Source organism: Macaca mulatta, chromosome 14, assembly GCF_049350105.2.
Source record: "Macaca mulatta isolate MMU2019108-1 chromosome 14, T2T-MMU8v2.0, whole genome shotgun sequence".
In the NCBI taxonomy this organism is placed as follows: Eukaryota; Metazoa; Chordata; class Mammalia; order Primates; family Cercopithecidae; genus Macaca; species Macaca mulatta.
Window position 1 is genome coordinate 72,374,202 of NC_133419.1, and position 27,243 is coordinate 72,401,444.

General features: G+C 47.1%; 3 protein-coding genes and 2 long non-coding RNA genes across 27 annotated transcripts in view; 1 reads left to right on the forward strand and 4 right to left on the reverse strand.

Annotated features, from left to right (window-relative positions):
* NUMA1 (nuclear mitotic apparatus protein 1) overlaps positions 1-3,724 on the reverse strand; it is an 80,841-nt gene extending 77,117 nt beyond the window's left edge. For 5 of the 18 annotated variants that reach the window (XM_077963621.1, XM_077963606.1, XM_077963613.1 and 2 more), the window contains exon 1: positions 3,512-3,724. The gene's annotated coding sequence lies outside the window, so the exon portion shown is untranslated. Of the gene's footprint in view, positions 1-3,159; positions 3,262-3,340 lie in introns of those variants that run through there. The other 13 variants (XM_077963617.1, XM_015115078.3, XM_077963625.1 and 10 more) reach the window with 5 other exon arrangements.
* Positions 3,725-3,740: 16 nt separating this feature from the next.
* The window catches only part of LRTOMT (leucine rich transmembrane and O-methyltransferase domain containing), a 29,702-nt gene continuing 6,199 nt past the window's right edge, over positions 3,741-27,243 (forward strand). The window contains exons 1-6 of one of the 5 annotated variants that reach the window (XM_015115045.3): positions 3,881-3,916; positions 11,979-12,062; positions 12,693-12,830; positions 17,236-17,441; positions 18,673-18,821; positions 19,107-20,363. In XM_015115045.3, the coding sequence (XP_014970531.1) occupies positions 12,749-12,830; positions 17,236-17,441; positions 18,673-18,821; positions 19,107-19,248 (579 nt within the window). In that variant the 5' untranslated portion in view covers positions 3,881-3,916; positions 11,979-12,062; positions 12,693-12,748 and the 3' untranslated portion in view covers positions 19,249-20,363. 5 annotated transcript variants of the gene reach the window in all.
* On the reverse strand, positions 3,883-8,196 carry LOC144334338 (uncharacterized). Its single transcript, XR_013404082.1, has 2 exons — positions 6,466-8,196; positions 3,883-5,442 (listed from the first exon to the last, which is right to left on the reverse strand). It is a non-coding gene; the product is annotated as an uncharacterized LOC144334338 (long non-coding RNA).
* Positions 9,045-27,162, reverse strand: LAMTOR1 (late endosomal/lysosomal adaptor, MAPK and MTOR activator 1). 2 transcript variants are annotated; one of them, XM_028832842.2, is made up of 5 exons: positions 26,958-27,072; positions 22,577-22,722; positions 22,247-22,324; positions 21,758-21,884; positions 9,045-9,288 (listed from the first exon to the last, which is right to left on the reverse strand). In XM_028832842.2, the coding sequence occupies exons 1-5, from the start codon at positions 26,997-26,999 to the stop codon at positions 9,238-9,240; spliced, it is 444 nt and encodes a 147-aa protein (XP_028688675.1). In that variant the 5' UTR covers positions 27,000-27,072; the 3' UTR covers positions 9,045-9,237.
* On the reverse strand, positions 11,114-16,623 carry LOC144334335 (uncharacterized). Its single transcript, XR_013404079.1, has 2 exons — positions 15,801-16,623; positions 11,114-12,934 (listed from the first exon to the last, which is right to left on the reverse strand). It is a non-coding gene; the product is annotated as an uncharacterized LOC144334335 (long non-coding RNA).

A 27,243-nucleotide genomic window follows, 5' to 3' on the forward strand; every position in this document is an offset into this window, starting at 1 on the left:
TCCACAAGTTAACACAGAAAAATAGAAATGGAAATTATGAAAGAAGGCATAAGATGTGGACAACAGAATGAGGAAATTCAACATAAGTTAAGCATGAGATCTGAGAGAGGTAAAGAGGTAATGATTGGGAATTTTTACACAATTAGTGAAAATATATGAAATTTCAGATTAAGGAATTACTATATGCCCCCAGTATATAGTGATTTAAGAAAATTAAATTCACGCCATGTAATGGAAGTACAGAACACAAATGATAGCAAAGAGGATCTTAAAAACAACCAGAAAGAAAGACAGTTACCTACAATTAAATAAGTTAATCTGTAAGCATAGTTCTCAGGAGTAACAACAAAAAGCCAGAATTTCAATGAAAAAACAGTTTCAGTTTTTTATTTATTTATTTTTTTTTGGAGGTGGATTCTCGCTCTGTCGCCCAGGCTGGAGTGCAGTGGCGTGATCTCAGCTCACTGCAAGCTCCGCCTCCCAGGTTCACATCATTCTCCTGCCTCAGCCTCCCAAGTAGCTGGGACTACAGGCGATCGCCACCACGCCCGGCTAATTTTTTTGTATTTTTAGTAGAGACGGGGTTTCACCATGTTAGCCAGGATGGTCTCGATCTCCTGACCTTGTGATCCACCCCCCTGGCCTCTCAAAATGCTGGGATTACCGGCGTGAGCCACCGCGCCCGGTTGAAAAAACACTTTCGAAGTGCTAAGAGGCAATAATTGGAAGCCTAGTACCCAGCTAAACTACCAATCCGGACTGAAAGTGAGCTGGGCAGGAGAATGGGGTGAACCCGGGAGGCGGAGCTTGCAGTGAGCTGAGATCGCGCCACTGCACTCCAGCCTGGGCGACAGAGCAAGACTCCGTCTCAAAAAAAGACTGAAAGTGAAATAAAGATTTTTTAAATGCAGACAGTGTTTACCACTAACAGATTCCCACTGAAGCAAACATCTGGGGGATGTATATATCTATGCATTAAAAAAGGAAGGAATAAAATGCAGGGAAGAACGGTGAAAAAGCCAACAGCAGACATACATGGGTAAAACAAAATAATCACTAACAATACAAAACAATATACATATTTTAATTGAGTTGGGGTCTCACTATGTTGCCCAGGCTAGCTAAGAACTCCTAGGCTCAAGCAATCCTCCTGCCTCAGCCTCCAGAGTAGTTGGGATGACAGGGCAAGCCACCATGCCCAGCTACAAAATAATAATTATTAATTAAAATTGTTCAACATAGAGATGGATTGACTTTGGGAATGATCTCATTCTAGAAAGTACTCACTTTGAGTCTGGACAACACCTTTTGTATGTTTAGTGTACACTGGGTAAGAGGCTGAATTAAATGACCACACCATATATTAGGTTAATGCACAAGTAACTGCAGTTTTTGCCATTACTTTCAACAGCAACAACTGCAATTACTTTTGCACCAACCTAATATCTTCTGATCATAGTTTTATCAATTAAACACAGCTGTCCAAACAGCCGCTGATCAGCTCTGTTCAGCTACCCGAGCAGCGCTATGCCCTCATCCTAACAGTTCTAGAATTCAGTCTTATTTCAAGGCATTCTTCCCACTTCCATGTTCCACATGTGAAAAATAATTCTATGTTTCTTAATTAGCTTTCAGGTAAGACCTTTAAGCTTTTGGAATGTACAGCTTTTCGCTTTGAACTAAAAGCTTAGACATTACAATTAGTCATCCCTTGCTTGAACTTAGGCTAAGAAAATAGTATTTTGGAAGCTTTTACAAAGAAGTATGTGGTTCTTCCTCTAAAGAAGAAAATATCACACAGAAAGAGGGAGAGAAGAAACATACACCCATCTGTGCTGACAGAAAGCACCTTACATGATCCTCACGTTCGCCCCAGATTCTCATGTATTCACAGCAGTAAAGAGAGGCCCAACTCCCTCGCCATTAAAGCTTTAACGACCAGACAACCCAGAAGTTTGGAAACATAGAACCAGGCAACAGATACTAGAGAGAGGGAACTATGTATTAAAGCAAGAAAATATCATCACGTTTTCAAGAGGGAGTGCCATTCCAGAAAAGAGGACAGCTTAATACTGAGGTTCAAATGCCACTAAATGAAAACGGGAAAGCGAAGTTCCTGTGCCCTTTCAGCCCAAGAAATTATTCCAAAGCATACATTTATTCCCATTACATGTCGCAAATCCTGCCTGGCCATTAGGATGCAGTGACGAAAAAGTCTCTCATTATCTAGAAGGGCAGACAAACTCGCATAGACTCTTAAAATACGAGATGACAGGCCGGGCCTGGTGGCTCACGCCTGTAATTCAAGCACTTTGGGAGGCCGAGGCGGGCGGACAACGACGTCGGGAGTTCAAGACCAGCCTGGCCAAGACGGTGGAATCCCGTCTCTATTAACAATACAAAAATTGGTCGGGCGTGGTGGCGGGCGCCTGTAATCCCAGCTACTTGGGAGGCTAAGGCAGGGAACTGCTTGAACCCGGGAGGCATATCTTGCAGTGAGCCGAGATCGTGCCACTGCACTCCAGCCTGGGCGACAGGGTGAGACTCCGTCTCAAAAAACAAAACAAAACAAAACAAAAAAAACTAACAGATGACAAGCGCTAACTCAGAGGTAAGCAAAAGAGAGTACCCATAGGCGGCAGCATTAACCCAGTGGGCTCCCGCCCACCCACAATCTTCACACAGTCACTCCACTTATAGTCATAAATTTGTACTCTCCGAGGTGCGTGTATGAAACATGTTATCTGTGAGAGTCCGTGGATGAAAAAAACAAACAAAAACAAACAAAACAATTATTAAAAAAAAAAAAGAAAAAGACATAGCTGTTTTGACCAGGGCAACCACCCCCAGGAAGTAGGTAAGGCAGGTAAGGTCATTGTTTACATATATGAAAAGTGAGGCTCAAAATACACTGACCAGTCCAAGACAACGCGCGCCCCCACACAGCACCTTCCCCGTCCCCATTTATGCCCAACCCGCAAAACCCCAAGTAGAGTCAACCTCGCACTGGCTACGTAAACCAGGCCAAGCTAAACATTACAAACCTCAGGCTCCCCATCTTTAAAGTATAACAAGTGGTTAGGAGATTAAAAAGATAAACATTTGGCAGGTCATTGTGGACGGTGTAGCTCAGAAAATGCTGACTACTGCTATTGTTACCGATAAAAGACGAAGATTTTCCAAGACCCGACCCTTCGCTTACAAGCCTTTAAGGAACTTGCCCTACCCCCGACCCCCGTCACCTTCAGACTTAATTCCACAGACACGCCCCCAAACAGACCCTCCCCTTTAAGGCACCCCCGGCTCCTCCCCCTCAGGCGCCTCTCCTCAGAAACCTTACCCCGCTAGATTCTGCCCTTTCGGACTCGGTTACGGAGGAGGCCTTCCGCTCGCAGCGGCCTCTCCAGCACCCTTTTTAGGCCTGGCACCCCTGCAGGTGCCCAGGCCGCACGCCAAACGCGGCCCACGCCGGTTACCTGGCTGCGCGCTCGCGCTCTGCCTCGCTACTCACCCGAATCGCACTTAGTCCTGGGCTCGCGCCAGCGTTGTGAACGCACAATTAGTTTAAACTATGGCCCCGCCCCCTCGCGCGGCCCTCTGATTGGCCTCTGTCGGCCGTTGACTTACGCGGGGCACGCTTAAGGACCCGGGAAAGGAAGTTTGAGGGCCACTGGGAAAGAGAAGGGGTATCACCGCTTCCGGACCCCGGCCTGGACTTGAAGGCAAAGAGAACCACAAATCCCAGCGTCACCCGCGGCCTTAGAGCCCCGCCCATGACAAACTACAGGTCCCGGTAAGCACCGCGTCAGTTCTTATGGCGCCTGCCGGGTCGTGGTGACGAAAGCAGTTGCCATGGAGTTGCCCTGAGTAACCGTGAGGCAGTGGCACGCCAAGACTGGAGAGGAAGCGACTGCGGGTGAGTCGGGCGGGAAAACAGGAAACCTGTTCTAGGGGACAAGAGATCTATGGAGAAGGGAGGGGCACTCACAGAATGACTAAGAACCTCCCTGCTCGGGTATCTGAGATTTCCCCAACCGACCCTCATCACCTTTCACAGTGAACAAGACACAACACTCACACGGGACAAACTGGGCAAGGGGAACAGAGGGAGGGAAAGGCGTTGAGATATATATCCATACAGATTTGGGGATGCTTAAGAACCTCCCCCAGGGCCAGGAGCGGTGGCTCACGCTTGTAATCCCAACACTTTGGGAGACAAAGGCAGGCGGATCGCTTAAGGCCAGAAGTTCGAGACCAGCCTGAGAAACATGGCGAACCCTGTCTCTACCAAAAATACAAAAAAATTAGCCGGGCTTTGTGGCGCGCTCCAGTGGCCCCACCTGCTAGGGAGGCTGAGGTGGGAGGATCGCTTGAGCCCAGAGATTGAAGCTGCAGTGAGTTGCAGTGATCACGCAACTACACTCCAGCGTGGGCTACAGAGCAATATCCCCATCTCAAAACAAAAGGAAACAAAACAAAACAACGAACCCCACTCCCAACGCAAACATAAGGCTCCCAAAATCGGATGCTTCAAGTTCCAGGCATAACCTGGGAGATCAGAAACGCCCTCAGAAATGGAGTTTTCCTCTGAGGAACTGAGACCTCCTTCCAAGACATGTGGTTAGCATTAGATAGAGTAAATCGCAGTCCCTACCCTAATTCTGGAGATGTAGGAAACTTCCTGGGTCGTGAAGTGCCTCTTTCCTTCCTCTTCCAAGGAGTAAAACCCTTTCTCAACCTGTCCCCAGATTCCCTTTTCTCCCCACACCTTCTCCATGGTCCGCTATTCAAAGCTCTACAGTTAGAGATTCATTCTTTTTAGTCCTCACGACAGATCTATTACATTTAGTAACCTACCCAATGCTTTCACAGTCTGTCTTTTGATACTCTTAACAGCTCTGTGAATCAAAGATATTTATCTTCATTTCACAGATTGGAAAACTGAAACCTAGAGAAAAGGGACTTGCCCAAGGCCACACACCAAATTAGTGACAGAGCTAGAACTAGACTCCAGTTCTCCAGCTTCCAGCTAAGTCTCTTTAGCTTCAGCCTACTGCCTCTATAGCTGAAGGACTTGTTCCAAGGAACAAGTTAAACTGCCCCAGGGAAAACGAACCTGTATGGCCTACTTTGGATTATTTACACTTCCACTGGAATGAATTTTAGATCCTCCCCTGAAAGTTTTAATGGGGAAAAGGAACTAGAGAGACTAAGACAATGAAACTTGAACATTTTTAACTAAACAGGAAACAGAAGTGCTAACACAGCACCCATGTCTGAAGTGACCACCATGATTAGCTGGTTTCCAGCTGGTGGCTAGCTGGCCCTGATTGGTCCACTTACTACCTTAAAGTTCTCCCAGGTTTGGTCCTACGCCTTTTGCTACTGCGCTCTATATTCTCTTCTTGGGTACCCCTCTACACCCACAACTTCATTTTCCACCTGTATGCAAATGTACACAAGTGTGTATCTCTAGCCCAGTCCTCATCTCTAAGCTCCAGATCTATATAGCCAATTGCCTCCTCAACATCTCCTTTAGGATACCCCAAAGGCGGCCGGGCGCGGTGGCTCACGCCTGTAATCCCAGCACTTTGGGAGGCTGAGGCGGGAGGATCACAAGGTCGGGAGATTGAGACCATCCTGGCTAACACGGTGAAACCCCGTCTCTACTAAAAATACAAAAAATTAGCCGGGCATGGTGGCAGGCGCCTGTAGTCCCAGCTACTCGGGAGGCTGAGGCAGGAGAATGGCGTGAACCCGGGAGGCAGAGCTTGCAGTGAGCCCGAGATTGCACCACAGCACTCCAGCCTGGGCGACAGAGCGAGATTCCGTCTCAAAAAAAAAAAAAAAAAAAAAAAAAAAGGATACCTCAAAGGCAACCCAAACTCTACACTTCTGAAATTGAAACCAATCTCTGTGTATCCCAACCCTTTCCTCCAAGTCTGGATCTCTTCCAGTGCTCCTACCTTTATCCACAATATACACAAGCCCAAAACCCAAGAGTTAATACCTCTTCCATTTACTTAATACCTCTTCCATTTCCCATCTATCATTAAGTCTTATCAGCTTTACTTCCTGAATATCTTCTATATAGGTCCTGCCATATTTGCATACTGCAACCAGAGTAATCCTTCAAAATGCAAAGCTGATAATTGTTCACTCTCTACCCCACCCCCAATTTTCTTTTTTGTTTTTTCAAGGCAGAGTTTCACTCTTGTTGCCCAGGCTGGAGTGCAATGGCACAATCTCGGCTCACAGCAACCTCCTCCCGGTTTCAAGCGATTCTCTTGTCTCAGCCTCCCAAGTAGCTGGGATTACAGGCATGCGCCACCACACCCGGCTAATTTTGTGTTTTTAGTAGAGATGGGGTTTCTTCATGTTGGTCAGGCTGGTCTCGAACTCCCAACCTCAGGTCATCTGCCCACCTTGGCCTCCCAAAGTGCTGAGATTACAGGCGTGAGCCACCACGCCCAGCCAACCCCCATTTAATATTAATACTTTGTGGTTTCCTATTGCTCCCATCTCTCCAGCCTCCAGTCTAACCATACATATTCCTCCTTCTCTCCCCTTCAGTTATATAACCTTTAAGGTCTTCAAAATTTCCAAGTGCCCTTCCACCATAGAACCTTTGCATATAGCAGTCACATCTGCCTGGAATGCTCATTCCACAGCACCCCCTACCCCATAAGTTAATTTGTACTTATCCTTTGGATTTCTCTCAGTCACTTCTTCAGGAATGTCTTCCTGTAGACTGTTCAGACCAGGTCAGATCCCTCAATTACAGCAACCTCATGTCCCTCTCCTTTGTAGTGTTATTTAGTTGCAATTTTTAATGTGTTTGTTAAGCACCTACTACTTGCCAGCACTATGAGATACAACTGTAAGAAAAATATGGCTTCTGCCCTGGTGGTGTTTATGGACATACAGATAGTAAGCAGATAATTATAGTGTTATGAGTGCTACCATGGAAATCATAGCACTATAATTACAGATTTTAGGATAAAGGTAGACTTCTCAGAAAAGTTGAAACCTGATCTGAGCCCTGAAGTAAGAATTAGCAAAGCAAAAGGAGGAGAGAAAAACTATATTCCAAGCAGACAGAGCTGGAAGGAGACACTGTTCCACTTAGAGGCCCAGCAGCAGGTCCGAGGAACTTATGGTGAGTAGTTACATTTGGCTGGACTGCAGAATTGGAGTTGAGATGGTAGTAGAGGCGAGTAAACAGAAGCCAGGTTGAATCTTGGGCCTCCTTTTGGCACCTGGGAATATAACCTCCCAGAATAATTAGATTATGTGGCAGATTTTTCTTTTTTCTTTTCTTTTTTCTTTTGACAGAGTCTTGCTCTGTTGCCCAGACTGGAGTGCAGTGGCACAGTCATAGCTCACTGCAGCCTCGAACTCCTGGGCTTGAGCCATACTCCTACCTCAGCCTCCCAAGTAGCTGGGACTGCAGGTGTGAGCTGCCATGCCTGGCTAAATACGTGGCAGATTTTTCATAGCAGTCTTTGATTTTTTTTCTACCATCAGTCCATCATCAGAAACTCTCAGGCCAGGCTGTTGAATCTCCTATCAGATTTATGTGATTATTACCTCAAAGCTTCCTGTGTTATCATGTTGCAACTTGCCTGAGAGAGGTCAGGAATAGGCTAGCAACAATCAAATTACAAACTTTAGTAATTTCCCAAAACTGAAAACAGTTTTCTGTCAACTTGGAATTGGTTAAATAAAGTTAAATTAAGTGAATAACATTAAAGTAAGATACATAGGATAAAATACTTTGTAACTACTAAAAAGGGTAATAATCTACAACAATTCGAAAATTTAAAAATAGGTTTATAAAGGAATATTGTTTATTTTAAAATATACATAATCTAGGCCGGGCACAGTGGCTCACACCTGTAATCCCAGCACTTCGGGAGGCCAAGGTAAGTGAATAGCTTGAGCCCAGGAGTTTGAGACCAGCCTAAGCAACATGGCAAAACTGTGTCTCTACAAAAAAAAATACAAAAATTAGCAGGGTGTGGTGACGTGTGCCTGTAGTCCCAGCTACTTGGGAGGCTGAGGTGGTGGGATTGCCTAAGCCCAGGAGGCAGAGGTTGCAGTGAGCTGAAGTGGCACCACTGCACTCCAGCCTGCGCAACAGAGTGAGACCTTGTCTCAAAAAAAAAAAAAAAAAAAAAGAAAGAAAAAAGAAAACCACGCATGTGCGTGTGTGTATGTATAAAACCTTATTAGCTATACATTCTAGGAGGTTATATTCCCAAACTGTTAATGGAGATTCAAACTTTGAGTTCCTATTTGATGTACTTCTCCATGTCATTTCACTTTATTCATCTATCATCTATCATATTAGCTTTTACAATTAAAAAACAAAACAGTTAAAGATACTGTCAATTTGGAAATGAGAAATTCCAGTTCTGAAACAAGGCAGGTATTCCCCTAACCTTGTTATTCATCAAGTCAGTCAGTCTGGACAGATGAAGGTGCTGGCATCTGATTATCTCCTGGTCATAAGCCAGAATAGCAGATGGGAAAGACTGACTCCAAAAACACAGCCACAGGATTAAGCATGGCAGCATCAAGGCTTTGTCAGTTCTCTCCAGCAGTCAAGCTCTCTATGTGATACCCTGAAGACTCCATTAATTCCTTCATTTCTTCTTTCATTTTTCCATTGTCCATCCATTTTCATTTGTCCATCAAACCTTTAGTGAATGTGCATTTTTTTTTTTTTTTTTGCCAGGTTCAATGTAGGGTAATGATGAGAAGGGAGAAAGAAGTCTGAGTCTTGTCCCTGTCCTCAAGCTTACAGGGAGTAAACAAAGTTGGTTATAATGAAATTAACAAAGAATAAAACTGCTTCCATTTATTGAGCACCTGATGCCAGATGTACAATAGTTCTCAAAGTAGGGTTTGTCTCCATTTCACAGATGAGTAAACAGGCTGAAATAAAATTTTGTTCAATAAAATTTTGTTCAAAGTACAGTGGGGGCATGCCGAAGTTAGCTATTGCTGTGTAACAAACCATCCCAAAACACAGTGGCTTAAGATAATAAACATTTATTATTGCTTCTAAGTCTTAGAGTCAGCTGGATGGTTCTTCTGGTTTGGCTGGGCTTACTCATGTGTCGGCAGTCATCCGTGGGTTGGGTGACTCTCCTGATCTTGACTGGGGGTAGGCTGACTGTGGGTTAGTCTAGGATGGCTTCAGCTGGAATCAATGGCTCCTTCGCATGTCTCTCACCTACACATCTCATAACCCTTCAGCAGATCAGCCGTGTTCTCATGGCACTGGCACAGAGCAAGAAGGCAGGCCTCCTTTAACGCTTCTGTTTGTTTCATGTTTATCAACATCCCACTGGCTAAAACAAGTCACATGTCTGGGCCCAGCATCAGAGTGAGATGGAACTATAATGTTATAGGCAAAAAGGGATGGATACAGGGGAGACCATGAATAGGGATCATCAAAACAATCAGCCTAACACAGGATACATTAACCAATTTTATCTGGAAAAGAAAGGCTTTATAGAAGAGGGTACACTAGAACTGAGTGTTGAAACATGAGAGAGTATTCACTAAGTGGGCAGCTGTTACTTGGAACTGGATGCAGGCTGGTTTGCCACAATCAACAGAAACTCAGCAGGTCTTTCTGTGCTCATGACAGAGTTCTATTATTTGTATCTTGGCTTCATTTCTTCTGGTCAGGCACAGAGCAGCAAGCACTCAACAAATGTTTGCTGAATTGAACTGAATATCTTACTGTGAACAAGGTGTGGACTGAAACAGCTGAACCTGGGAGCCAATTGTTAGAATAGCTCAGCATCAACTCTTCTAAAACAGAAATCCTCAGAATTGGCAGTTTCTCATTCATTCATCCCACAAACATTTTCTGAGTGCCTGTTGTAAACCTGGTTCTATGTTGGATAATGAATAAGACGCGATACTAGCTCACAGCCTGGGCTACAGCTTAAATGCAGAAGGCTAAAAATTTAACCAGCTTCTTGGGGCTCCATTTGTAGTACTAATTCAGAAAATGCAACAGGAGCTGGTGCTACACAAAATCAGAAGTCTTTAGGAACTGCATTGGGGTTCTCTGATAGTCAAGAAAACTAACAGTAAAAATCTGCCCTTAAGTATTTCAAGTTAAAATCCATGTTCAGTGGTGCATAACTCTGGGGTACCAACCCAGTATTTACTTCGAGAAAAGTATCCAATCTTGTTCAAAGGTATCAAATCTGTTGTAGGTGCTGAAGTGGGATGGGCTTCTGTATAAGCTAGGTTCCTCTAGTTCTATAGTACACAGCAGGTTCCTCTATTTTTACAAAAGAATAAAGTGTTCTTGGCCGGGCGCGGTGGCTCAAGCCTGTAATCCCAGCACTTTGGGAGGCCGAGACGGGCGGATCACGAGGTCAGGAGATCGAGACCATCCTGGCTAACACGGTGAAACCCCGTCTCTACTAAAAATACAAGAAAATTAGCCGGGCGAGGTGGCGGGCGCCTGTAGTCCCAGCTACTCGGGAGGCTGAGGCAGGAGAATGGCATGAACCCAGGGGGGCGGAGCTTGCAGTGAGCCGAGATCACGCTACTGCACTCCAGCCTGGGGCACAGAGCAAGACTCCGTCTCAAAAAAAAAAAAAAAAAAAAAAAAAAAAAAGAATAAAGTGTTCTTTGTTGTCTGCCTGTAGATTTAATATCTAAAAGATTCAAGTCTCCCTAATTGACAATCCATGCCCATGGGACCAGTTCATAACAGAAGCTGTGAAGTGACTCAAGCTGGCACTTCCCCAAAGCTCAGTTGGGACTGCTATTTTTTTTTCAGAACAAGACATTCATTTTCCTCTAAACCTACTGAACTCTATCCATGTATATGTTAAATTGCCAAAAAAAAAAAAAAAGAATTTACTTGAACTGTATTAAGCTTCAACTGAATTATAAGATATCAGGTCCTTGGTTTTCAACAGAAATTCTTTCTTTTTTCTCTTTTCTTCTTCTTTTTTTTTTTTTTTTTTCTGAGACAGGGTCTTGCTCTGTCGCCTAGGCTGGAGTGCAGTGGCACAATTATAGCTCACTGCAACCTCCAACTCCTAGGCTCAAGCAATCCAACTGCCTCAGCCTCCCGAATAAGAAATTCCACTTTAAGGTTGTTTGCCAATTTCATTGTCTCTGCAAACTAATTTATCCTTTGAATCCAATGATGAGAACTGCAATCCCAAGGTTTCTCTTTTTGCTTTGGCTGCCAGGAATTTCACAGCTAAATGTAGGCTTAGATTCTTAAAGTGCCTGGCACATCTCTCTCTTCCTGTAATCTAGTTTCTGATCTTTCTCTTCCATTTTTAACTTTCTAATCTGCACTGTCCAGTATGGTAGCCACTAGTCATGTACATTTGACAGGTAGGCTGGTCCAAATTGGGATGTGCTGTAAGTGTAAAATATCTCAGAAGGTTTTAATATTGACTACATATTGAATGATTTTTTGATATACTGGGTAAAATAAAGTTAATAAAATTAACTTTACCACTTCATTTTACTTATTTTGGCTACTAGAAAATTTTAAATTATATATGTGGCTTGCATTTGTGACATTATATTTCTAGTGGACAGCACTATTCTGCAAATCATCTGTTTTATGACTGTGTTATTATTGTAAACCTGAAATCCTTTTGGAAAGCAGGTGAAGTAATACAAACAATAATACAAAGGTGGCAGCAGTGGATGGAATGAGAAAGGGGAGGTCGACTGGGACAAGTTCTTGTCCTATATCCTTATCAATTTGTCTTTTGCTTGTGTGATTCACACACAAACCCCTTGTTAAAGTGTGTTGTCAGCTCTCTTTATCCCAGGTGAGTAGTATTCTCATGGTTCTCCCTTGTCTCCAGAAAAACCTCAGCTTTACTTTAGCTAACAAATTGGAAACCATCTGATAAGACAATTCACACCACATTGCAAGTGACTGATAACAACATTGTGTTCATCCCTCTCAGGGAGTATTTCCATTTTAACCGGAAACAATCCCTGAACCCACAGGAATGAATCCCTAATGGTGGAGTTTCAGGCATCAGTGACAGGTGAGAGGTAGACTCTGGTTTTGTGTGTGTGTATGTTTATATGTGTATGGCTACATTCAGGATAGGGCTGAAAGTAGGGTCTTTGGATGGAAAGGTAATGGAGCTGACACAGAAGCCAAGTGGAGAAGGTGGCAAATCCCCAGCTGGGCCAGACTGAGAGGGGCAGTCAGACACCAGTCAGATGTGGTGCAGGCCCTCAGGGATTTGTTAAGCAATAGAATAGCCCAGTTGATGTCACCAGAGGGTGGATATCAAGACAGTCTCCATGGTAGCTACCGTAGAGTAACAGAAAGGGTCTCAGAGTCAGGAGATTATGACTGCAGTCTACAACTGACTCATTGGCTTAACTCTGGGCAAGTCCTTTTACCCCTTGGGTTTCAGTTTCTTCATCTGGCATTTTCCAGACAAAGAAATGGGTGTTACAACTCTCAAATGAGTTCTAAGAGATGTGAAGGTGCTCTGAGAAGTAGAAAATGCTCTATACATGCAAGGAATCGTGATTCGTATCTTAAAATGGAAATACAGCCAGGCAGACCTAGAGTAGTAGAGGATAGAAAGCAGGGATGGAAGACTATGGGGAAACCTGAAGGCCGGTGTACTTGAAACACCTGTCTTTCTCTGTCCTCCCAGGCTGAACCCGGACTCCCAGGGCACCTGCTTTCACCTGATGAATGATGGCCTGAACTATGAACAAACGGGACTATATGAACACTTCGGTACAGGAGCCCCCTCTTGACTACTCCTTCAGAAGCATCCACGTCATTCAAGGTCAGCCCCCAGAGCACAGCACTCCACTCACTAAGGCAGCAGGCCCAGTGTGGTCCCCAGGGAGAAACCATAATCTTCTACTTAAAAACCTAAAGAGATTCTTCCTATATGCTTGCAGATGTGTTGTTACTGTCTTTTGGAGGGTAGGGGAGAGTGAGAGGTTTTTTTTTTTTTGTCTTTTTGTTTGTTTTGTTTTTGCCCCTGACACAGCCTCAGGAGATCCTAAGAACATGTGCCCCTGTTTGTTTTTTTTAAGGAGCAAATCTGAAAGGAAACAGGGGGCTATCACAGTAGTTGATCATCTTTAAAAGAAGCCAGGCTACAGCAGGAAAGTCAAGTGGAAGAAAACTGGGAAGCCAGTCTACCAGCCAATAGTTTTATTCTCCTGTTTTTACCTGAAGAGAGGAGGAAAACACAGGCTCCTATGGAGTCCCAGCAAGTAGGCAAAACCCTTCTCCTCTGTCTGCAGACACAAGCCTATTCTGACTGGCCAAACATGAGGGGTCTTATCAACAAACCGGCATAGTTCCAGTTTAAATACTTACTGACAAATTTCTTACACTCATTCCAGCCATATCCAAGTTTATTCCATCATCATCTACACTTATTGCAGATTCCAACACTGCCCACACTCGCCACCATTTTGCCATTCAATGTCTTTGTAAATGGGTAGCTAGTCCCTTCAGGAGGGAACATAGGGAGGCTCTCAGCCATGTCATATTCCCGAGTCATTCATTCTTCCTAGGGAAGTTCTGCCATCCCTGGCTTTTGTTATCTGCTCTTTCATTAAAGCATCAGTCCATCTGTCCTCACAGAATACACGTTAACATCCACTGTTTTAGAACTATTATTTGGCTTTAATCTTCTCTCAGGCAATTGGTAGCCACCACCTTTAAGCTCGGGAAGCTGGCAAATAGCACCAGTCTTAGCTTGGGTTTAGGGTCTACTTGCGTTATCATCAGCCACAGTGGTAACTCATATTTGTTCTCTCACGAGCACACAGCCACCTACTGTGATCTTTATTGTGCACTGCATCACTTCTGATGTAGTCCATGTTTCACAAGGGGTTTTAGCTGCAATAGTAACTATCTCTAAGACAGGTGAAATGACAGAGGTGGAAGTATACCTCCTACCTATCATGGGAGTTTCTAACTCTGATGGAGGAGGTGTAGCTCTGCTCTCTGTGGAGTCCCCAGAATTGGGAGAGAGACAAGCAGTACCAAGGGTAACTCTACATCACAAAACGTAATTGGTACAGATGCCCCATCCTTCTTTCGACCATTCAGTATTTACTGAGCACTTACTATTAAGCATTTATATATGTGTGTGTGTTTGTGTGTGTGTGTGTGTGTCATATGTATATGCCAGGTATTGTGCTCCTTGCTAGATGTGTGAGAGGCACATCAAAGGCCCAAAAGGTCAGAGTCCCTTCAGATTCCCCAGAGCTTCTGAAAAACTTATTTACAGCTGGGGTTAAGGGATACAATAGAGTTTGGGGGTACTTGGCACACTATTTGCTGAATGAATACATATTACAGAATATGAAATGGCAGTGCCTTTGGAAGCCATCTAATCTGTGCTCCCACCAACCCAGATCCTCTAACTTTTCACAAACCTAGAGTGTTAAGGAAGTCTCCCACCATATTCACCTACCAACCCCTTCCAGTTTGTGGTTGAGGGATGACACAGGGAAGTTCTATCAAACTAACTTGTATTCTGACAGATGGAAACAGCTACATGGCAGCCTTTCAGAGAAAGGAAAACAGGAACATAGTTTCCCAGATCTTCCTGGAGCTAAACGCTCCCCAGTTCTCAAAGCACCGATATTTGTGGTCCAGCTTCCAGACCTGCTTTGGCCTACTCTGAACAAGGAACTTTACAGATTCTTAGGCAGTATAGTGCGTTGGTGGAATCTGAGAGGAGCAGCAACCTGTGGCAGCCTGGATATACCACTCCATCCCTGATAAGAGCAGCTCTAGCCAGCATCAAGTTTTAGGCAACTCCGTCCCACCAGTGATTCCCTCGGAGCTTGGCCTCCAGCCCAATGCTCAGTGGCATTCCCCAAGCTGCTACCTTATCACATGGGGCACTAGTTCATGTGGGGTTATTTTGACCTTAATTTTGATTCATCTGTGTCATTCTATTTCAGGGTTTTCAGGAGGTGTAGGGAGGGAGGCAGGATTAGGAATTCATGAGCTGGGGGACGCCGTTCTAGTACCCTCCTGCAACCTCAGGCCCCAACTGTGGGTCCTGCTCACTCTAGGACTAAGGCAGAGAGCCATCTGGTGGATGCTGCCTGACCTGCAGCTGAGGAGGAGGCGAGGTGGGGGTGGAAGGGCAAAGGGTGTCCCTCCAGTAGAGAGCAGAAAAGAGAGTGAAGAAAGCTGGCTAGCTTCGGCAAATACTACATACTTCCTTCCCTAGAGGTGAACTAGGAAACCAAAGGCTTAGCAGCAATGGGAAAAATACAGTTACCTCAGGCAGACCTGGCATCTGGTTCTGACTCTACGACTTTGAACTTGGGCAAGGCCCATCCTCTTTCTGGACCTCATTTTGAAAAAGTAGGAGTGAGGGTTTGGGGTGTTCCATACACCTGGGTTTTAACATAATCCTATTCCCTATTCTCTCTCCTCCTCAGCCAAACTTTCTGAGGATGTTGTTTATGCTAACTGCTCATATCCATTCACTCTTTTTTTGGTAGAGACGGGGTTTCATGATGTTGCCCAGGCTGGTCTCAAACGCCTAGGCTCAAGCAAACCTCCTCCCTTGGCCTCCCAAAGTGCTGGGATTACAGGCATGAACCCAGCCTCCATTCACTCTTGAACTCAACTCACTTCAATCTGGCTTCTACCCCCAGACCCTTGCCATTCCACTGAAGCAGCCCTTACCAAGGTTACCAGGGACTTCTAAGTTGCCAGAATTACTTTTTAGTCCTTACCTCCCTGGAACTTACTACTATAAACTATTTACTCCCTGAACATCTTTAAACTGTCCTCTCCTGATTTTCCCTGATTATTTAACTTCTCTAATGGATTCTTCTTCCTCTCTGACCTTCCTCCCTACCCTCACTCTCCATGAGGAATCTCATCTCTTTCCCTAACTTGTATGCCTTCTTTGCTAACGATTCTCAAGTCTGTGTCTCCTGAGCTTCCGACCTTCATCTCCAACTACCTACTTGGCTTCTCCACCTTTTTGTACAGGAACCTCGAACACACCAAAGCTAAGCCTGAACTCATCACCTTCCCAATGCTGTTTCTTCTTCCCGTAATTCCTTACTAGTTAATACAACTGGCCACCACCCTTTAATATTCTTCTACCTTTACATCCAGTCAACCAAATTATGTTGATTGTAGGTCCGTCCCTCTCATGTCTTGCTTGGATGACTCAAACAGCCAAATTGGTCATTCGGTCCAACTCACTCCCTAAAATCCATATTCCACACTGACACTTCACAGTGATCTTTCTGAAATAAAAGATTTGAATCATTTGCTTTAAAAACTCTGGTGCCTTCCCATTACCTACAGGGTAAAGCCCAAGATCCTTAGCCTGGCATTCGAGACTTTTGACTAGATTCCTGCCTCTTGTTTTCCTCTTTGTCCCCCTTGTGCAGTGCGTGCGAGCACTTGTGTAGGCACACACACCTGCCCCAGACTCCCCGGCTGTCCTGTACCTCTACTTTTCTTCATGCTGTTCCCTGCCTTTTTACCCTTCTTTGCCTGAAAAACATCTCCTAATCCACTGAGATTCAGTTCAGGCTTCACCTGCCCTGGGAAACCTCCCTGAGCTCCCATACTGGGTCAATAGCCTCTCTTCTGTGCTGCTACGAAACGACTATTATATAGCACTTATCACATCATATTGCCAGTTTGCTCCCATCTTGCCCGTATAAGCTCCTCTAAGGCACAAATGTCTGCTCTCTGCCCTATTACTCATACAAAGTCTGCAACAGACTGTCTCTCATTTTGTTTATCACTGTATATCCAGTACCTGGCATACTGCAGGTACTCAACATTAATGGAAAGAGAGGGAGGATGTCAGAGTGTATTCCACTGAAGTGAATTCTATAGGCTTTACCAGTGGTTAATTCAGGATTTTGTGTTATCATCTACTCGGCTCAAGCCCAACAATTCTCGTTCTTAGTTTTCCTCAACCTGACACTGATTTGGTATACAAAAGACCCAGTGGTACAGTGGACATGAGAAGTCCATGTAACCTGAAAAGCCAAGAGTTTGAGATAGAAGTCTCTGGGCCTTAATCTAAACTTACTGATTGCTGGAAGCTATGGGACAGGGTTGCACTAGACTCAGCTACAGCTTGGATGGCTAATCTTCCCAGCTCTGTCCCTTCCCACCCCCTCAAGCCAGAAAAGCAAAGATGATACCCAAGTCTCACTTTGTCCCCACAGACCTGGTAAATGAGGAGCCAAGGACAGGACTACGACCACTGAAGCGTTCAAAGTCAGGGAAATCACTGACCCAGTCCCTGTGGCTGAATAACAATGTTCTCAATGATCTGAGAGACTTCAACCAGGTGGCTTCACAGCTGTTGGAGCACCCAGAGAACCTGGCCTGGATCGACTTGTCGTTTAATGACCTGACTTCCATTGACCCTGTGAGTTCCTAACACTAGGAATCCAGTCGGGGAAGCCTGAAGCCACTTTGTTCAGCCCCCAACCTCTCCACTCCTACGTGTTATCAAGGAAGTAGTGAGGCAGCATGGTGCAGTCAAGGCTAGGGGGCCAGACAGATGTAGGTTCAAATCCTGGGTTTGCCTCTTACTGACTTTGAGCAAGCTACCTAACTTCTCAAAACTGCAGCCTCCTTGTCTGAAAAATGAGGATAATACGCCAGTATCATAAAGGTTTTGTGAGGATTGAACAAAAGTACATGAAAACCAACAAACAACTGGTACATCAGAGGCTGAGATAAAATTGTAACTGTCACTGGGCACCCACTGTGTCCTGTGCTGGGTTCTCCTGTGGAAGAGGTAGTCAATAAAAGTACAGCACTTACTTTCTGTGAACTCAGATTCAAGTTTTTTTTTTTTTTTTTTTTGAGACGGAGTCTCGGTCTGTCGCCCAGGCTGGAGTGCAGTGGCCGGATCTCAGCTCACTGCAAGCTCCGCCTCCCGGGTTCACGCCATTCTCCTGCCTCAGCCTCCCGAGTAGCTGGGACTACAGGCGCCCGCCACCTCACCCGGCTAGTTTTTTGTATTTTTTAGTAGAGACAGGGTTTCACTGGGTTAGCCAGGATGGTCTCGATCTCCTGACCTCGTGATCCGCCGGTCTCGGCCTCCCAAAGTGCTGGGATTACAGGCTTGAGCCACCGCGCCTGGCCAGATTCAAGTTTTAAGAAATAAAGTTTGGCCTTTTCTGGTCCAAGATCCCTAAGAGGGGAAAGGAGCTGGAGCATGACTTGGAAACTATTCCCCTGGTGTGGTGATCTCAATTTAATCAGTATTTTAAAAGCTTCTTATGTGCCTAGCATGATACTCTCTTCCCGTTGCTCGCTGTGATAGAATCGTAGATCACCAAAGCTGGAAAGGTCTTCAGTGAAGGGGCAACTAAGGCTGAGAGAGAGGCAGGAGAGGCAAGTCAGTGGCAGTGCTGGTACCCAGGCCCATCCTCCTGACCCTCAGATCACAGCTCCTTTTCAGTGTGATGCCCTGTATGTCTTAAAAGGTAAATAACAGTAGATTAGAGTCATACAGTATGGCTGTGGAGGGTTGGAGTGGAGGGCAGGTTGTTGCCCACATTCTTTCTTCTCTGCCCACAAATCAGCCCTGAGCAGAGATTAAGGGTCCTGTCCTGTCTAGCCTGGCTTTTGGTTTCCTTCCCCAACAGGTCCTAACAACTTTCTTCAACCTGAGTGTCCTCTATCTTCACGGCAACAGCATCCAGCACCTGGGGGAGGTGAATAAGCTGGCTGTCCTTCCTCGGCTCCGGAGCCTGACACTCCATGGGAACCCCATGGAGGAAGAGAAAGGGTATAGGTAAGTGCCCTGCCCCTGGAGGTAGGGTCTAGCTGGGCTCCCCTAAGGGAAAGGAGGAGGAGAAACAAGAAATCTAAGACCATTCTTCTGCCATGCTTAGACCTGGGAAGTGGGTAGCCGACCTCTAAGCATTCCTTGCTCTCAGTCAGGATAAACTTAATCTTCCCCAAACTATGCTCAAGTCCCTCCATTCCTTGCAGTCCGGGAAGACAACAGCAGCAACTGGTGGAGGGGGAAGGGGATTTTGGTGTGGGGTCTGGCCCCTAGCCTGAGTCTTCCCCACAGGCAATATGTGCTGTGCACCCTGCCCCATATCACCACGTTCGACTTCAGTGGGGTCACCAAAGCAGACCGCACCACAGCTGAAGTCTGGAAACGCATGAACATCAAGCCCAAGAAGGCCCGGATCAAGCAGAATACACTTTGAGGCTCCCACGACCCTAGTAGTCCTAAAGGCCTGAGAATAGACAGCATGGTTTGACAATAAATGATTTGAGCTGTTGAGCAGATGAGAAGTCACTTACACCTTGTAGAGATGTTCTCTAACTCAGGCAACTGCAAGTAGCTCTAGCCTTTTCTTTTTCTTTTTTTTTGAGACAGAGTCTCACTCTGTTGCACAGGCTGGAGTACAGTGGCACGATCTTGGCTCACAGGAACCTCTGCCTCCCAGGTTCAAGAGATTCTCCTGTCTCAGCCTCTCCAGTAGCTGTGATTATAGGCGCACACCACCATGACTGGCTTTTTTTTTTTTTTTTTTTTTTTTTTTTTGAGACAGTTTCGCTCTTGTTGCCCAGGCTGGAGTGCAGTGGTACGATCTCAGCTCGCTGCAACCTCCACCTCCCAGGTTCAAGCAATTCTCCTGCCTCAGCCTCCTGAGTAGCTGGGATTACAGGCGCCTGCTACCACACCCAGCTAATTTTTTACATTTTAGTAGAGACAAGATTTCGCCACGTTGGCCAGGCTTGTCTCGAACTCCTGACCTCAGGTGATCCACCCACTTCAGCCTCTCAAAGTGCTGGGATTACAAGTGTAAGCCACCACCCCTGGCCTTTTTTTGTATTTTTAGTAGAGATGGGGTTTTGCCATATTGGCCAGGCTGGTCTCGAACTCCTGACCTCAGGTGATCCGCCCACCTCAGCTTCCCAAAGTGCTACGATTACGGGTATAAGCCACTATACCTGGCCAGCTCTAGTCTTATTTTGCTGAAAAAGTGAGGCAATTGAGGGAAAGGCCTGCTGGTCTGGGACTGGAGACCTGGGTTTACCACATAGCCTTGGGAAATTTATCTAACTTTCTGGGCCCCTTTGTACTTTTCAGCTTAGAGATTTGGGGGTTAAAGTAGATCAGTAATTTCCAAACTCTTCAGAGTACCAGGGTCTGTAGAGATGCCTCACAGGCCTCCATGACAGGCCAAGAAGATGGGCTATGATCTCTGAAACCAGCCCCCACTTCAATCAGATCAAAGTTAATTCCATTCTATGTTTTATATACTGGGATGCTGCTTAGGATTTCATTTGATAAAAAGAATCTTCTGCTTAAAAACATTTGCTTGCTGACTCCATATTACGTATTCCCAGAAGAGTCTGGTCTGCTTTCACTCTCCACCCGTCGACCTGCAGTGTCTCCCTTCACCCCCAGGGGCTGCTGGTAATTCCACTGAGTCTGAGGCAGGGCCCCCAAGAATCAAAGCAGCCTCAGATTCAGGTCTGTTCAGCTTTGACAGTGTTCCCATCATCACTGGACAAGGGACAAGAACAGTCTCATCCAATCTGAGGTTAGCCCAAGCCAGGTCTCAGCTAGGAGCTGACACCCTAAACCCTTATCTCCTGGATTCATCTTCAGTGCCTCTGCAAGATGCCCCCTGCCCCCCATCTTACTCTCATAGACCTGAGTAGTCAAAAGTAGAATGAATAGGACAGAGGGGCCAGAACCAGCACATGGATGAATATACTTCCTTTATCGAGGGTGACAAACCAAAACAAAAAAAAGACCAAACATGTAAAAACCCAGGGTTCTAGAAATACAAACTCAATTCATTCAAATTCAAGCTCATCCAGACCCTGGTCACAAACCCTCGTGAGGTGCATGTGAGCACCAAGTCAGGGAGAGGGGGCAGGAGTGACTTTGAGGCCAAGAGAGAGGGTGGGAAGGGGATCTCCCTAGGTCCCCTGGTGATCACCCCCCACCCAAACTGGTGTCTCCACATTCTCAATGACTATGACGACATACCAGGCTCTGTCCTTTTGGCCCCCACCCTATCCCTGGCCAGAGCTTCAAAGGCCAGTCCCAAAAGGTTCTACCCTCACTTGCTCAGGCTTCCAGCCTTCCTCTTCTCCTCCTTCTTCACATTTTTCTCTGTGATTAGTAGCAGGTTAGGGTACTATATAAGCCGCAGTGAGGCTGGGGGCCAAGGGGGTGGGGTAGAGATGGGATGAAGAGAGGAGAAGAGCTGTCCAAGGACCCCTCTCTTCACGGGATCCCAAACTGTACAACCAGCTCCTCTTTTGCGTCCACACGGATCTGAGAAAGTGCACTGTAGGCATATGCAGCTATCCTGGAGACCTAAGACAGAGAGGGACCGGGGAGGAGAGGAACAGAGACAGGTGAGGAGGCCGATCAGGAAAAAGAGGGAGGGGAGATTAGATGGTGATGAAGGAGAAGGAGGGAATGATGGGGAACAGGAAGGCAGAGAGAAAGACAGGGATGGGAGAGACAGAAGGAAAAGAACAAAGGGGAGTGAAACAATAAAGGTTGCGGGAAGGAGATAGGAAAGACATATGTTAAGAGAACGAGGTGAGAGGGAACTGGGGCCCACAAGGCTACCAGGCTCCCTAACTCCATCTTCCCTACCTCCTCTGAGGCAGAGTGGGTGAACCCTCTGCCACACCCTGGGCAGTGTGGGAAGGGTGGGCAGGGGCAGGCAAGGGGTGTCTCACCTGCTGCAAATCAGAGAACGGGATGGGCTCACTGGCCAGCACTTGGTGGGGCTGGCTTGTAAGAGACGGCAGCGGTGGCAGCTTCTTCCAATGGGTCAGGCTGCTGCTCAGCACAGCCAAGCGGGTGCTGACCGAGAGAGGGGGTGGGGGTACGCAGTTAAGCCACAGTTTGCCCTGCCCAGCCCAGGTAAGCCTCATCCCCTCAGGCCAGAGAAGCAGGGTGCTGAGGGGGGTATCTGGGAGGGAAGGTCTCAGCTCATCACAGACTCACTCTAGGCCCACCTCCCTTGGCCTCAATGCCCTCGAGAGTGTCACAGGGTAAACAGGGCTGACATGAATATTTACTGAAGCACCCAAGTGATCTGTGGTCAGTCTCCAGGGCTGCACCAAATGAGAAGCTTGGACTAGGGGCCAGGCTCCGAAGCTGGAACAGTGATGGAGGGTAGGAGCCCAAGTAGCCTGAGGGACCCACCCTGGCCAGGTGCTCACCTGTACTGCCTGGCACGGTCCATGTACTCATGCTGCTCCATGCCCTGTGAGTCTGCAGCAGATACATCAATGATGTTGCTTTAGGGAGAAGAGACAGAGATGACATGACAGGTGCTTTTGAGAAGGACAAACAGGACTCAGTGCCAGGTACCAACTCCAGGGTTATCTGACTCCAGTTTCCCTCGTGCCTACTGGAGCAGGGCTGGACATGGAGGCACCTCTCTCCAGTGACCTTATCCCATCCCCCATGTCCTGAGCCTCGCTCCTTCTATCCTGGCCTTTAATATGGATAGAGGAGCTCTGACCCAGGCCTGGTCCTCTGACATTTACCTGGCTGTCTTGGCAAGGATGGAAGAGAGTAGGGCCTGCTCATCAGTGCGAGCGGAAGGCAGGCTGTGGTAGTTGGGCTCGGCTCCATTGAGAGCTTTGGTAGGGGGGCTGCTAGGGTCCAGCAGCAGCTTCCGTTCCTCTCGGTCCTAGAAGTGGTCATGGGAGAGAAGTCAGCCCCAGGACCCTTAGATCCTGCCTTTCATGGGTCAGCCCAGCTCTGACCTTAAACACCAAAAATATTTCTATAAGGAATATCCAAAGTGCCCAGCTTTATGGAATGCCAGATAAGACTCAGTTCCTGCCTATCCTTGGGAGCTCAGCTGAGTTGGTGTTCTAGGATAAACGAGAGTGGAGCCAGGCAGTCCTAGAGGCCCTGAAAAAAGGGACAGAGGCACAAAGCAGATAGTCAGCAACAGCCCTGGAGCTTGAAAAACATTCTAGGACCTGGCAGAGAAAGGATACTAGAGGCTGGAAGACAGAGGAGCTGAGACATAGCAAAGCAATGGGAGCTAAAGGGGAAACCAGTGCAAGTCAGGAGCCCAAGAACAGCCCTCCTCATCCCCCAGGACCAGGCCCTCCGCAGCAAAGCTGTTTCCTTCCAAGATGGAAGCCCTGGTGAGTCCAGACAAGGCCCTAGGCCCCAAGGGAAAGCAAGCCCAACCTCTCCATGGCCATTTCTCAAATTATGTCAGGGCAGGAATCCCAGCCCAGCTCTGGGTCACACAGTACAAGTGTGTTCCCTTCTTGAAGGCAGGTCCCTAGGAAGGTGTTCACCCTCTTGTGCTCTGGTGCTCTTTTTCTGTGTGACTCCCAGAATCAAACTGAGTGTACGAGGTGTATCCTGATCTGAGCAGTAGAGCTGTACCCGTGTGTGGTGATTCATACTGGGAATCCCAACACTTTGGGAGCCCAAAGCAGGAGGATTGCTTGAGTCCAGGAGTTTGAGACCAGCCCGGGCAACAAAGCAAGACCTTGTCTCTACAAAAAAAATAAAAAATTAGCTGGACTTGGTAGTGTGAGCCCTGCAGTCCCAGCTACTTGGGAGGCTGAAGTGCGAGGACTGTATGAACCCAGGGTTTGAGGCTGCAGTGAGCTAGGATTGTGCCACTGTACTCCAGCCTGGGCAAGAGAGCAAGACCCCATCTCAAAACAAACAACAATGGAGCTATTCCCGCCCTTGCTAAACCACCTGAGTAGCCCATGTAAATTTTCAGCAGCCCTGTTACTGCTGGCCTATGCTGATAATCACAACCCCTGAACTAACGTAAGACCAAACCAAGCTTCCTCACTGGTTTGGTCTTACTACTTGTCCTGTTTCAGTCCCCTGTTCTATCTACTGTAATATTTCTGGATTTGACCCTGCCTTGAGTCCATCAGCTGCAAATCCTTGATTGCTGTTATCAGTGGTAAATTGGAAAAACAAACCTGCTGGGTATCTATCCAACCCATAAAGAGCAAGAGTGCCCTGGACAAAGCCAAGGATGGGCCCAGGGGGACATCCTGGCTAATGCTGACTCACCAACCTTCAGTGTCAGACTCCTCAATGCTCCCCTCCAGGCCTGTCTCAGTTCCTCAGTCTTTCCTGCTGCAGGCTCCAGCTCCCCTGCCCACAACTCCACAACTCTCCTTGTAGAGGGCTACTTCCTCCTGCCCTGCTTAGGGAGGCCCAGCCTTTTCACCTTACTCTTCTTTCTCAAGCCTAGGTTGCCCAAGTGTCCTCAGGCAATTTGATCCAGTTCCCAGCAGCAAAAGACAGAAGCTGTGGGCTTTGCCCCATCACCTCTGTAAACTCCCAGACACCCTTCCTCCCTAAAACACAGGCTCAGTATTAAAAGAGCTAAAAAGACAAAATGTTTGCCAAAGATAAAACTATGTATTTCTAAGGAAAGCTGGCTCCATAATGAGGCCCAAGTTAGCTTCCTATGTGTCTGTCCTTCTCCCAGCTCCACTTCAGACAGATCTTCCTGCAGGACAGGGTAGTCTCTTCCCTATCAGGGGTTCTTCAAGAAGAAGGCTGGCTGATCACTTCTCAGCCTTCAGCTAAGATCAAGGGAGGAACAAGGTTGTTTTCTTGAAACCTAGACTTAAAGAAGAGGCCATGCTACCCCCTTCAGAGTAGACAAGTATCACCCCACTCCCGAAGTGCGAGTGGAGCATGGGTTAGGTTTGTCACATCAAGGTTTGTCTCTGCGTCAGTGTAACCCAAGAGGCAGGGTTTCACTGTCTACCTTAGCACAGACATAGCACCCTGCCCATGACTGGCCACCTGGTCTAGGGGCATAGATGAGACTGCTTGGCCCCATGGATAAAGTACATGGCTTGGCATCAGAACACCCGGGCATTAGCACTTCCCAGCTTGGCCAAATCACTTAGCTTCTCTGAACTTTTTCCTCACCTTTAAATAGACATAACCCACACTAATATGACAGATGTCTGGCAAGAGTCAAATTAGATAACTATCACGGCCCTTTGTAAACTGTAATGTGTTGTACATTTTTTATTGTGATAAAGAGACAGAGATGAGAGTGGGAGAGGAGCCTGCCCAAGAACTGAAAGAGGGACTCTGGGAGGTGGATGGTTACGGCTCTTGCTACGTGAGGCCTCAAATCACCCAGCAGTGATTAAACATCTTCTCTGGGTGTTAGGAACAGAAAGGAGAGCCCACCAAGGAGAAGGTAGAGATTCAGGAGAGCAGCAGGCCCAGCTCTCCCTTCCAAGTAGAAGCTGGTATCCTTTCTCATAAGGCATTAATCCTTCTTGACTCATTCCCTGCAAGAGTCCACATTATGCTTTAAGGGACAATTTCCCACTAGGCCACAGCTCTCCCAGTAGGCAGGGTTATTGTTGTCTCTTTCTCAAAAAGGTGGAGGTGAAGTGAGAGGTATTAGGCATGACACATGCCTAACACAGAGCAAAGGAAATATGTGTTCATTGGGTGTATGAAGAATTGAGAACCAGAAGCGACCCTTGCTTCCCATACAAATGACATTTTCTTTTTTTTTTTTTTTTTTGAGACGGAGTCTCACTGTCTCCCAGGCTGGAGTGCAGTGGCCGGATCTCAGCTCACTGCAAGCTCCGCCTCCCGGGTCCACGCCATTCTCCTGCCTCAGCCTCCCGAGTAGCTGGGACTACAGGCGCCCGCCACCTCACCCGGCTAGTTTTTTTTTTGCCTGTTTTAGTAGAGACGGGGTTTCACCGTGTTAGCCAGGATGGTCTCGATCTCCTGACCTCATGATCCACCCGTCTCGGCCTCCCAAAGTGCTGGGATTACAGGCTTGAGCCACCGCGCCCGGCCACAAATGACATTTTCCTAAGCTTAAGCCCTTAATCCAAAATACGTTCACTGAAGAAATAACTACTTCCCAAGTACCAGTGATATAATCTATTTTTGTGACCATCTCCCCTATTAGACTGTGAGCTACTTGAAACCTTTCTACTTTCTCAGGTCTACTATATGTTCAAATGTAGAATCCAGGGTTAGAGACGATCAAAAAAGAGTGGACAGCAACTTGTGACTTCATCCTTGAATGTCAGGCCAGGCGGGGCAGGGATTAGAATGTGGAGAGAAGTGAGAATGCACTAAGAGGAAGAGGGAGAATTTAAAACTGTACAGGTCTCCCCAGCCTAAGCCTTTCGTCAGAGGGATCAGATCTACAGCCAAATTCTCAGAACAGGCATGTCTCCAGCTAAAGGAACCCTCAGGCCCCAGGCAGACTGCACTGAGGCAAGCCAAACTCAGACCCAAATGAACTTCCCGCTCCATTTCTCTTTTACCACAATCTAGTCAAAGCTAAACCCTCTTTGTTGCTTCCCAGACAATTTCCCCCATGTCCCGATGTCCTCACTGTATCCATTAAATCCTTCATTGGCCAACTCAAAGGCCACCAACTTCCAGAATCGTCCTCTGGCCCTAAACTAGCAGCGACCTTCCTTCTGCAACCCCAGGGACTAAGACGATACATGAATTCCTGATTCATCGCAGGACAGCCTAACTCAGGGCCTCAGCTTACCCACCCCTGCAATGGATTCGCAAAACCCACTAATACAGAGAAGACAGGAAGCTGGGAAGGGAGTATTTCCCGGGGACCTAGACTGAGGATCCTTGAATCTGGAAAGTTTTGAAGGTAGGAGCAAACGGAAGTGGTGGGAGCGAGCCGGACAGGCGGCTGCCTGTACACCCCGAGGCGGGGACCGCGTAGAAAGCTGGGGCTTTAACTGGGGTAGGAGTCCGGCTTGGCGTCTCCTGTGTAATCTGTCCCCTCCAGGCCTCCGTATTCATCGAGCCCTGCAGTCCTGGCCCGTTCTCCGCAGATTTCTTTCTGGGGCCCCAAGCCCCAGGGTCTTAGCCCTCATTCCCGAGCCCCGCCTGCCGCGGCCGCACCTGGTCCGAGTCCTCGTTCTCGCTGCTGTAGCAGCACCCCATGGCAGGGGTCAGGCCGGGCGCTCAGGCCGCGCCGAGGAGGGACGGCGTCCGTCAGGAGCCCTTCCGGTCACATGACCCGCAACTGCCTCCCGCAGGCAACCACCCGCCGCCACCCCCAGTATCCCTTCTCCCGGAGCCGCTGGGCCGCCTCAGGCAATACCCCGGCTTCCGGTCCCGCCCGCTAGCGCGTGATCGTTGTCAACCAATAGGAAGGCGTAACCGGACACGCAGGCAAGTGAAGCGA